The sequence below is a fragment of the Triticum urartu genome, chromosome 2 (assembly GCF_003073215.2).
Source record: "Triticum urartu cultivar G1812 chromosome 2, Tu2.1, whole genome shotgun sequence".
NCBI classification, from domain to species: Eukaryota; Viridiplantae; Streptophyta; class Magnoliopsida; order Poales; family Poaceae; genus Triticum; species Triticum urartu.
The window spans coordinates 750,082,195-750,094,816 of NC_053023.1; the positions used below are offsets into that span (position 1 = coordinate 750,082,195).

Consider the following 12,622-nt stretch of genomic DNA (forward strand, 5'->3'; position numbering starts at 1 on the left):
CCTTGTCACGGGTACCGGCCCCACTCGTTTTAGTACTTTCGCGTAGTTTCATCGGAGTACTACCCAGTACTTCGTATTTGTCTGCCGTTAGATCAACATCAACGAACGGTTCTAAAAAAGCCCAACCACTCTAAAACTTGTATTTTATGACATGCATTAACATTTCTTTAATTAAACATGTGGTCAAAATTAGGCACAAAATACAAAAGAGGTTAATAAACCAGGACGGAGGTAGTACGTCGGGACCGTTGTGTATATTATATACATTAGCCACTTTTAGAAAAATGCATCTCTAATCTATATTAGCCACTTTGAATCTTCTATATGTTCTAACACTATGCCAGTACTGTAGATGATATATATTGCTGACATCTTTGATTTGCAGAATTTACTAATCGACATGATTAGGAAAGAGGTGGGCCATTTGATTTATCTCACTCTAAGAGATAAAGCGGGGGTAGTAAAATCAAAACTACTCCCTCCGTCTCGATTTAGAGGGCATGCGCATAGTTTTAGGTCATCCATTCGACTAACTAAATATGAGTTATATGTCATCTAAAGTAAATCATTAGATTCTTAAGCCAGTGTAGTTTCTAAACATATATTCTTCATCACATATAATACATATATAGCTAGTTAAATTATCAACCTACAACGACGTGCAGTCCCTGTAAACCGAGACGGAGGGAGTACTACTTTAGAGCATGGCTAATAATACAGCCAACTGCCGGCTATAAGAGTTGCCATATCATCTATAGCCAACACATATTGTCACTCATACAATAAGGTTAGCTATAAGATTAGTACTTTTTCTCATCTCGTCTACCTCTTTCCTCACATTTATTGCATATGTCTTGAAGCACGCATACAGTCAGGCCCCTGCATGAGAGCTCACTCTCCTTACTTTTTCATGTCTCTCTCCTCCACATAGGCAAAATTACCATGTAAGCAAGCTATAAGCTCACTACTGGACTGGATCTTATGCCATTTCCATGCATTGGTGCTTAAATGGTGCTAAGCACATTAAATAGTTTAGCAACTAATGTCCATAATGCATAGGTGCTTCTACCATTTAATGCTTTAGCAACTGAACTATACATGCATTGGTGGGTTTCTTTCATTGAATTATTTTGCCTAGGTCACGTGCTGGCATTGGTTCTTTCCGGATCACCACACTAACCTCTCTTCTCTTTTTACCTTGTCATCAGATTTTTTGCCTACATGTCAGCCTTAGCACATGTGTAAGTGGAGCATTGAAAAGGGCCTTAGGGTGATCATGCCACAATTGATTATTAAATTGAATGTAAATGTATTGTCTGAACGATTGTGTGTTTAACAGGATAAGTATTAAAAAAATGCAGGTCATCTACCGAGCATCGATGGACGGTGCATGGTCATTACTATGCCATGCGGAATGAGAGAGCTTATGGACTTTGGATGGAACTGAGGGGTGATAGCACGGACTACAACCGATTTAGATGGCTGTCGGTGTCCTATTTTTGTGGTCGTATCTTTTGTTTTATCTCTTGTCTTTGTTTGGTTATTTGAGATGGTTTCACAAGTTGATCATTTATTTGTCTTATAAATGATTATGTGTATCGCTTGATGCAGTGGTTGACTATCAAAGAGGTAACCCACCGGCAGCTTGAAGAGCAACAGATTTGAACGCAAAAAACCGAAAAAAAACTGACAATGGGATGTCGAGGATGAGATTTACACCACGATGTTATTTGTACACGCTCAATAGAAGATGGTTTCTAGTCTTCTCACGGGAAAACGAAAAGAAATGACCAGATCTAGTCTTCTCCAGCATTGATAATGTGTGTGGCTACTATAATTAGGCCTCATTGATGGTCGATCCCCTTTAGGAAAAGCCAAAAAGAAGAACTTTATTTTAGTGCTAGCATGACTACAATAAATTATCCAAGACCCATATAGTAGATGGGTAGTCCCGAAGTCCACAAAACTATTCAACGTGAATCTCAAGAAGGGGAGAAAATAATGGTACTCTCATCTGCTCCTAGACTAGCCATAATGGGGGGTAACTTAGAGTAGTAACATGCGTATATTACTAGTCTATAGCCACAATATGTGGTGTCATGCAACACTTTATTTATTAGGCTGTAGACTCATCTTGTCTTGATATGTGTGATGTTACTCGATTAGAGCGTTTTGGAGCTCGGCCTCCATGGAGGCTGGATTTTTTAAAAATTTCAAAATTCGTATTTTTCAATTTCAAAAAAATCTGAAAAAAATCATACAAGTAAACAAGGATGTTATGTGTATGTATGTAAAGTTTGAGGATGAGATATCCTAAAATGCGATCTGTGCAAAAAAGACAAATTCATAGACTTTGAGGATGAATAGTGCATCTATTAAAAAGTCTCAGATTTGTTCCTTTTGTGTAGCACTCATTTTAAGGTGTTTTGTCCTGAAAATTTACAGACATATGCTTTATGTCGCTAAGTATGTGTGTATTTTTTTCAAATTTTTTTAAAACGTGAAAGTTTGAATTTTGACCAAGTCAAACCCGGGCTCCATGGAGCTCGAGCTCTAAAGAGCATTTTCGATGTTACTCATACTACTAGTAACTAGCTATGTTACCACATGCCTCTCTTTCTTCATTAATTACTTGCACATCATCACTTTGTCTAGATAAGTGTGATGGTACCACATATGTTACTCCTATTGTGAGTAGTCTTAATTGAGCCCCAACCCCAATTCGGACTCAGCAAGGAGCCGGCCATGAAGAGGGATGAGATGAAGGAGCTCAGCAAAAAACAGAGCCAACTATTGAAGCAGAAGCAGAGTTGCAAAGAGTTTTCAGGGAAGCACCAAATCCTGGTAAAGGAGCTCATCTCGGCGGAGAGGGAGCGCAAAGACTTGCTTGTCTCCATTACACCCACGTTTTCTCTCTGGAAACAAGTGGATTCTCAAAAAACATGGCGGAGACAGCCATGCGCTGCAGCTAGGGATGATGGGGAACAAGACCTTGCAGACTACCTCAACTCAATGCTCCAAGCCATGGAGGACGTGGGCCATCGGATGCTATCTATGTTGGATTTTCTCAACAAATCTGATTCTCCAGGGTCCATCTGCTTGTACAAGGCCAGCGAGCTGCACAGTACAGCTGCCAGATTAGACATGCTCATCTCCAAGGAATTCAATACGGACCAGCACCCGGAGACGATGCAGGTGCAAGAGGAGGATCTTTCCGTCGACTTGTTGAGTCTTTTCACCAAGTATTCTCAGTTTCCAAATAATTACCACAACACATTGTCCCAGTTAGTTATGGAGGAGGATGAGGAGAAAAAGTATGAGGTCGCGAAGGTTGAAGAGGAGGAGCAGGACAAGGACGAATCCACAATGGAGTATCTCAAGGAAAGGATGGACATCGAGCAACAATTTCTCGCCTATGACCGGACATACTGGGAAGACGTGTGGGGCAGCAGGATCGGACGTTGCGGTAGATTTATGGATACAAGTAAGTAACTGCCTTTCTCCTTGTATCTGCTAGTATTGGTAATATTTATTTTCATGTACCACAATGCTTCTTCATTTCTCAATTATATATTATCATAAAGAAATATCAGTAAGAATACATGAAATTAAAATTGCATTTATAATAGACTCGATGGATCATCGTTATCTTTGACAAGTTCATTCTCTTGGTAGTCCAACATCCTTTATGTTTCTTGCCTTTAGTAGTATTGCTTTGTGTCTGCCGCCCTGTCACCAATATTCCTCCCCCCCCCCCCCCAAAAAAAAGCCATGTTACGAATATGACCTCCTGTTATTGCTTGCAAATAATATGATTATACCTTAGAAGCACTTTGCTATCTCGGTGTACGGATCCTCTGTAAGTGGAGGAGTAGCAGTGTTAGAGCTCTCAGGTGGAAAATCTGTAACTGTTGCACTTGGTTGCCCACCTGGACACTGTCTCAGTAGAGTCCACTTGGAAGAAATGGTCATTCAGCATCCAGAGAATTATCTGTTGGGGAAGCCACAAAAATAAACTGTTTACCCACCAACTTTAGGTAACTCAGATGGCTTGTGCCCAGCTTGACACATAGAGGTTGCCACAAATAGATGCTTCCTTTCCTGTGATTATTTCTCGCTGTTGTCCTCACATTTTAATTGCGCAAATGTTTGAATCCATTGGATCTTTAGGGTCGCCGTTTTGTCGCATCTACAGATATTTTGCGCCTGCCATGATAAATGCAAATTGTGCAAATGCTGAATCCATTCGATCTTTAGGATCGCTGTCTTGTCGCATTTACAGATATTTTGTGCCTGCCATGATAAAACTGTCAGGTGGGTTGTGTACTTTTGAATAATTGACTGAAAAAAAAGTTATCAATTGTAACACTGTGATACCTTGGGGCTGGTGTAGTAACGGGACAGCACGGACACTTATAAGTGTCTCCCTCTGCTTAAACCTTCTTTTTTCCAGCAATCCTTGGAATTTCTGTGCCACCAGTTGTCCGTGGAAATCACCTCAGTAATTCGAATCTTAGACTTACAGCCCTCTCCCTTTATGGATAAAGCAGAATTTTATAATCACGAATTGATTGGAAATACTGTATGCAACATTAATAGATGGTAGTAAACTCAAGCCTGCATCTCTCTTTACTCAAGCCTGCACCTTGACTGATTTCTTTGCGCATAGTGCAACACACAAAGTAGACAACGGTTGGGCAGCAAGTGAGGGGCGCCGGGGAGGGCCTTACGTGAGAGGCAGGGGCGATGATGCGTGGGGGTTTGAAGGGGATGAAGAAGAGGTGGCATATGGTTTGTGACCGTGTCAACCGTGTTTGGTAGTAAATCTGGGCAGTAGTTTCAGCAATGTAGGGGTCTGTACATATTAGAATTCTGGGCAGTAGTTTCAGAAATGCTTACTTTATTTGCTTATTCATATTAGAATTCTGACATCTGACGCTTGTTTTTTGTGCTGCAGCCATATTGAGCCCTATGCAATTTACACACTACACACCTGGTGGCATCCATTCCCCTGCTGCTGTCGCCGGTACTACTCTGCAGATCTATTCAGTCAAGATAAAGGATTTAAGAGGCTTGAACTGGCCACTCAGAGTGTACGGTGTGATTGCTGCTCGAGACACCGTGGATCACAACCGCAACATTTTATTCTCTCGGTCAGAGTTTAACTACCAAGAACTCAATGAACAAGTATGTACTCTATTCAGTTTTTTGCTCATTTTCATTTGACTTTGTAGTGCATTACGATTAGGTGTTTACAATGATGGTATAATGCCTTGCAGGATCCTTACTTATGCTTGACTGGTCCGTCTCGTGCCATTGTTGTTTCGGGACATATTGACTTTGAAGTTGAACTTCAAGTAACCGATGGAGCGCAGTCCCAAACATTGATCAGCTGTAGAGAGCGTTACGGCAGTACAGATGCTTTTTTCTCTTCCTTGGCCAGCGTCACTGATGGTGGTGATGGACGGACCTTTTTGCTCTCCAACCAGAGCTGTACAACTGAGGTAACCCTTGACCAGCTTGATAGATCACTCCAAGCTACCATCATGGGTGTACGTGTTAACGAAGGGCCTTGGCCTTTTAAGTATGGATGCCGAGTTGTTTGCTCGTGGTCTTCTGCTGCTCCGATATGTTCCAATGACACCACTTGTAGGCAAGTTGTGCTGTTTGATCACCGTGGTAAAGGAATGCGTAGAGGATCAGATGGGTACCTTCATTTGTCAAGGAAAGTGATTTCCATAGAATCATATGGGACACTGAGAGTGAGCATTGAATCTTATGGCAAGTCTGGCCGCCATATTGCTCGGAAGGATAGTATTCACTTTCCTGTTCAGAAGTGTCAAACAAAGACGCTTACTTGTCCAGTTGGTGATGGTGGCGCCACCGAGGAGGTAACAGTTGCTTGGTCGTTGCTTGTGAAGGAAAAGGTGTATCTCTCACTCGTTGATTGTCCTATGTAAGGTGTATCACCGATTGCCCTGCCATATACAGTAGTAATGTAAGGTGTCAAACTGACTTGTGTCTATCATCACATCATATAACTATCTGTAACATCCCGATTCTTGGAATGGTTAAGAAATTTTTTTCCAAAAATCAGGGCGAGAAAATTTCATTTGTTTTAGTTGTTAACCAAGCTTAAATCAGAATTTTATAATTTAATGGATTTAAATTGAACTAATGTGAACCTAAATTAAAATTTGAGTTTACTTCTTTTCTTTTAGTCGGGCTTTATTTCTCTTCTTTGGCATATTTAAATATGCACCTTTGAATTTACTTTGGTTTTTGTGAACCCGTTTGATATTTGTTTGAGCTTCTTTCCTTCTCTAAATTTTCCCAAGAGGAAAATCAATCTGTTTTTCCTGTTTCAAACTCTAGGCGAAATTCCATTTGTTCAACATCTTGCCTTCTCTTCCCTGGGTTGAGTCACTGTTTTTTTTTCCTGTCTAAGTCGCATGGGCTTAGCCCATCTATTTTTTCTCCTCCCCTCCTTTCTCATGGGCTGGCCAAACTGGCCCATCTCTCCCGAGCGAATCCCTCTTTCGAAATCACTAATTAAGGAGTATTCGTTGCAAAGAACACTCCATTTTTTTAGGTCGCGACAAGTGGCGCACAAGCAGCGCGCCACTTGTCGCAACCTGGGAGTTTTCCTTTTTTCGTAGATCCGTTTATTCAAAACGTTTTATCTCTCAAACCGTGCGTCCAAATCTCAAACCGTTTTCACCATTGGATTCCTCGCGTCGAGATCTTCAAAACTAGATCCCATGTTGATAAGTTTTGATGAACTTTTTTTTCAGAAAAAACCCGGGAGGAAAAACCGAACCGGGAGCATGGTTTTTCTCCCTTTCTGAAAGAGGCACGCCTGTGCCTCTCGCGAAATCACAACCGTGACTCTCGTGAAAGGAAAAAAAACAGAAAACGTGTTTTTTTTCGTTTCCGAAGAGGCACGGCCGTGACTCTCGCGAAGGCACGACCGTGCCTATCGCGAAAGCAAAACTGTGACTCTCGCGAAAGAAAAAAAAACAGAAAACGCGTATTTTTTTTTCCTTTCCTAGAGGCACGGCCGTGACTTTCACGAAAGCACAATCGTGCCTCTCGCGGAAGCAAAACCGTGACTCACTAAAGAAAAAAAACAGAAAACGCGTTTTGTTTTTCTCTTTCCTAGAGGCACGGTCGTGACTTTTGCGAAAGCACAACTGTACTTATCACGGAAGCAAAACCGTGACTCTCACGAAAAAAATGGAAAACGCGTTTTGTTTGTCCCTTTTCTGAGAGGCACGGCCGTGACTCTCGCAAAAGCACAACCATGCCTCTTCGTGGAAGCAAAACCGTGACTCTCACGAAAGAAAAAAAACAGAAAACGCATTTTTTTTCGTTTCCGAAAGGCACGGCCGTGACTCTCGCTAAAGCACAACCGTGCCTCTCGCGGAAAAAAAACCGTGACTTTCGCGAAAGGAAAATAAAAGAAAACGCGTTTTTTCGCGTAAAAAAATTCAAATTTTTTTTGATCGAAAAGCTAAGAAAGACCAGGAGAAAACCAAAATGTCGAAAAAACCCAGAAAAAACCGTTTAAAATGCTGAAAACGCGTGCGAAAAAAAAATTCCGAAGAAAGCATCCAGAGCGCGACACGTGGCAAAAATGACTGAGAGCGCGTCAAGCGGCGCTGATCGTTGCGAAGCTCTCGAAGGAGCGCTCGTTATCTAGTTGCTCCCTCCCTCTTCTCCTTTCTTTGTACGTTCACAACAACAGGAAAACATCAACAGTCACGTACATGTAGAAAAGGAAAGGACACAAGGAATTGCTACCTTCCTTAATTCCATAAATCCATCGGTTTCCAAAACGGAGAGGCTTATCATGCGCCTCCACTTCCTCTTCCACCACAAGCGCTTTCTTCTTCCTCCACCCACATGTAGGCGCACACATTACAGAGAAGAAGAAACGTTCAGCCACTCTCATGCCCTCCCCTCAACTCCCATAAATCTCAATCGTTTTCAGTTTTGAAGATACCCTACACGTCCACCACGATCTCCTTTCTCATTCCCATGAGTCCTCATGCCCTCTCTCTTCCTCCTCTGCCCAAGAACCCTCACTGAACTTTTGAAGCTCCATGGACGCAAGGTTTCGATCCCGGTGACTCGGACCATCTCCATCCATGCCCTTGCGCCAGAAGGTTCCCCTGCACACCATGGTTCCATTCAGGAAAGAAGGAACATGTCCCGTCGATCACACGCGAAGAATTCAGCATGTTCGTCTACACTGTTCATCAAGTTCGTCGGATCGATTCGTCGTGCTCGGTGAGCTTCTATCCAATTCCTTTTGTGCACCTTCAAAATATCACTCTAGTTATCTCCTAAACATCATGGTTCCTCCTATTTTTATCGTTGGTCGCGTTGATGCTATCCGTCGCATAAACCGTAGGTCATGGTCATATTTCCATCACTTTTGTTCATCGTTTGATCTTGACCACAATAGAGAAAATGTTTTATATGGTTGTAGCAATTCCGTAGTGGAGTTAGATTACTTGTTTGGTTAATCGAGTTTTATTATAGATTTTTGGTTGTTGATCGGACTATTTATTAATATGTTATTTTCTTGTGTTCTTGATACGGGTAGGAGCGTGTGCTAGCTATCTCATAATTTGTGGGTGTCATATGGTTTACTAGATTTAGTTTACTCTTGTTTAAATTGCTAAAATAGTTGTACATCGTTTCGGCTCGATAATTTGTGGTAGCATGTATTTCCCTTTTATGCATGTGTACTAATATTTATGAATTATAGCCATGTGTAGTATTTTGTGTTTTTAATATAGATTGATTTTGAGTTACTAAATATCATATAATTTTGTAGTCATGTGTTATGCGAGTGTACAAGTTTTTGTGAATGTTTATCATTGTTCGTACGTGTTTGGCGGGTGTTATTATTTTAATTAGATTTAGATCATTATTAGTGAAATATTTTATTTATCATTTTAGTAGTACTTGGTGGTGTTTATTGTTCTATATTGAGAATGAGTACAAATTTTTGGTGATATCTCCATGCGTAGAACCTTGTAGAATTATTGTCTTTGCTTGATTTATTTAATTATGAAATACTCAATGTCTTGACTATTTAATTTTGTTTAGCATGGCGTTATCATAGATATGGTTTACATATTCATTTTCATCCATGTCACATGTTGGTTTTAAATCATGCCTTGTCTAAATAGATGTTTAAATATTTTTGCATGTGTGTTGTATAGTTGTGATGTCATGCCATGTTGTAGGATATGATGTTTATTTTAATTGTGTGTGGTATTTAGTCGTTTATACTAGTAGTCATAAATTGGTATATTACCTTAGAACATTGCCATGCTTGTGGTGAATTGCTTGGCATCGAATTATTGTTTTGTATGATATAAGAGTGACACATTATTGCATAGTGTTCCTCTTATTTTATAGATGTTTGGCATCCAATATAGTTAAAGGTTGCATTTCTTAAATTGGCGTTATGTTGATATTGTCAAATTTATGATTTACTTTACCATTGGTTGTTAATTATCCTAGGTGTTTAATTACATAGAATGATAGTTGTTCATACTTAGTTGATTGAGATGCCATGTTAGTACTTACTCAAAGTAGAATGCATATTTTTTATTATATGCCTACCATGTGTTATACAATTGCAAGTTTTTATCTTATATTCATGCTTTTGGTTATACCTTACTTGGTAGGTATACATGATAGTAGTTTGATGATATCCTGCGTAGTTTTGTATCCTATGTCGTTGCAAGTGTAAGTGGTACTAGATAGGTAATGCAAGTCATCTTTGTTATTCCTGCTATGATATCTCATTGCTTGATGTTCTTGATGCCATGGCATAGATGTTCACTTTCTTACATGCTATTTGCTTACTCGGTGTGCTTACTTGTCATAACTAGTCTGTAAGCTTATGTGCTCTTGCCATTCTTGATATTCATGTTAGTTGATATCAACTAAGTTATCTTATTGTTGTGAGTTGTATTCTATTGGGTTCATACTTTGGCATTCCGTGTGATGATCATTTATACTTAGCGTTATACATTTTTATCTTGTTATTGCATTGTTGTATGCCTAGCGTTTGATATATTTTGTTTACCTTTCTATTGCATTATGATATGCCTAGACATATTTCATGCAAGTAATCTTTCATGTCTTATGATGTTGCGTTTGTTATAGTTGCTTAGTTTAGTTCTTCCTTATAGATGTTTTACTTCATTACATCTTAGTCTTATGAGTGTTTTAATACTTGTTGCTATATGACTCATATACTTAGAGCATCTCCAATAGCCGCGCTAAACTAGCGCCGCGCCGCAAATTCTGCCGTTTTAGCGCGCGCGCAACGCGGCGGGTCGCTCCAGCGGGCGTGCAAAAACGGCGCGCGCGCTATAACGGGTTGGGCGCGTGGAAAAAAACACTTATCCGCGCGGTGTATTTGGGGCGCCAGCTACAGCGCGCGGCTCACTCGAGCGCTCACGCCGCACTCTCTCCTCACCTCGTCCTACGCCCCGCGCGCGCCGGCGCCGGCGCCCTGCCACCCACCCATGGACACGCACACCGGCGCCCCGCTCACCCCGCTGTACAGCCGCGACCCCGCTGCCGCCGCCGCCGCCGGAAACCCTAGCGCGGCGAGCGTTGGCGTCGCCACCGCCGGAGGGTGAGGGAATTGTCGAGGCGCCGAAAGGAAGAGCGGGCAATTACTCAACCAACGATGACAAGTTACTATGCCATACTTATTTGCAAGTGTCGAGGGATCCATCCATTGGAGGTGATCAAAGTAGAGATGCGTATTGGGGGCGAATGAAAGAACACTACGATGCTCACAACTTGAGTGGAATTGACCGCTCCGAGAGATCACTTTGGTCCCGATGGTCGACAATCAACGCGGATTGTCAAAAGTGGGCGGCCGTACAAAAGGCAGTTGACAAGATTAACCCAAGTGGCACAAATGAGGATGATCGAGTAAGTGGCATCTCATATATGTTCATCATACTTGTTTTTGGTGACCGAAGTGCTAACTTGTTTTGTTTTTCTTGTAGAACAACATTGCACAAAACTTGTTCAAAGAAGAGACAAGGACAACTAAGAAGGGGAAGATCAAGAAAGGCAGGGTCTTTACCTTGCCTCATTGCTATGAAGTGTTAAAGGATGATGAGAAATGGAAGAAGCGTGTTGGTTTGGAGGATTTGAAATTGAGCAACAAACGGAAGCTAGCAATTGAGAATGATGATGATGAGGAGGAGGATGATGCATCAAGTGATGATGGCAAGAGAAGTCCCACACCCAACTCGGTTTCATACTCGAAGCCAAAACGACCGGATGGGTGCAAGAAAGACCAAACCCAAAAGAAGAAGAGGAAAGGAGATGATGAGATCAAAAATGCTATGGAAGCTATTGTGAAGGCAAGGGTCGAAGCCAATGAGGTGAGGAAAATGGCAAGGAACCAAGATGCCGTGGCCGAGGAGAGGAGGTTGGCGGCCGAGGAGAGAAGGGTGGCGGCCGAGGAGAGAAAGGTGACTTTGGAGGAGAGGAAAGTGAGCAACGAGGAGCGAGCTAAGTTGTTGGAATGGGAGAAGCACTTGTTCTTCTTGGACACATCTAACCTCAATGCGGCGCAAAAAGAGTATGTCCATCTTGCCCAACAAGAAGTCTTGATCCAAAAAAGAGCCTTGGTTCGTGCAATGGGTGGCGGTGGCCTCGGCGCCATGGGAGGCATGGGTGGCTTCGGCGCCATGGGTGGCGGTGGCCTCGGCGCCATGGGAGGCATGGGTGGCTTCGCCGCCATGGGAGGCATGGGTGCACCTCCGGCCGCCATGGGAGGCATGGGTGCACCTCCGGCCGCCATGGGAGGCATGGGTGGCTTTGGAGCACCCTCCGACGCTATGGCCGCCATGGGAGGCATGAGTTTTGCTTCTCTCATGGGAGGCATGGGTGCACCTCCGGCCGCCATGGGTGCACCTCCGGCCGCCATGGCTTCTCACACACATTCCCATGAAGATGCCGTTGAAGATCTTGCCAACACCGTCGGATCTTCACATGATGCGGTGCGTGATGCGGTGCGTGATGAGGAGAGGGAGGAAGATTCATCTTCGGAGGCGGAAGAGTCGTCTTCGGAAGATGAGGACGAAGACGAAGACGAGGAAGATGAAGATTGATGTGTCTTTCAACTTTAGTTTGCATTTGAACTTGGTTGGATGAACTTGTGGGCATGATTTTGAACTTGGTTGGATGAACTTGTGGGCATGAACTTTTATTCATCAACTTGTTTGTGTCAAATTTCACATGTTCATTTTTGTCCAAAATATCATATATGTTTGATCATTTTTGCTCATATGAATACATGTATATGTGGTTTGTGCGGCGCGCGCGTGCTGTATTTTTGCACTCTGCTGGAGCGGCGCGCGCGCTACATTATAGCACGGCTGCTGGAGCCAGCGCAGGCGGGCGCGCCAAACCAGCCGCAGCGCGCGCGGCAAACAGGTTTTTTGCGCGCGGCGCATAGCGCGGCTGTTGGAGATGCTCTTAGGACGAGTCATATGTCATGTGAGTAAGTTGTGCTTTGATCACACACTCAGCGTGTGCATCATGCTTTGTTATTGTAAGCATGTGG

The 12,622-nt window shown here is 42.6% G+C and overlaps 1 protein-coding gene across 1 annotated transcript; it reads left to right on the top strand.

The window, feature by feature from the left end:
* Positions 1–2,735: 2,735 nt before the first annotated feature.
* On the top strand, positions 2,736–6,041 carry LOC125534640. Its single transcript, XM_048697809.1, has 3 exons — positions 2,736–3,484; positions 4,958–5,187; positions 5,280–6,041. The coding sequence occupies exons 1-3, from the start codon at positions 2,746–2,748 to the stop codon at positions 5,958–5,960; spliced, it is 1,650 nt and encodes a 549-aa protein (XP_048553766.1). The 5' UTR covers positions 2,736–2,745; the 3' UTR covers positions 5,961–6,041.
* The last annotated feature ends 6,581 nt before the right edge of the window (positions 6,042–12,622 follow it).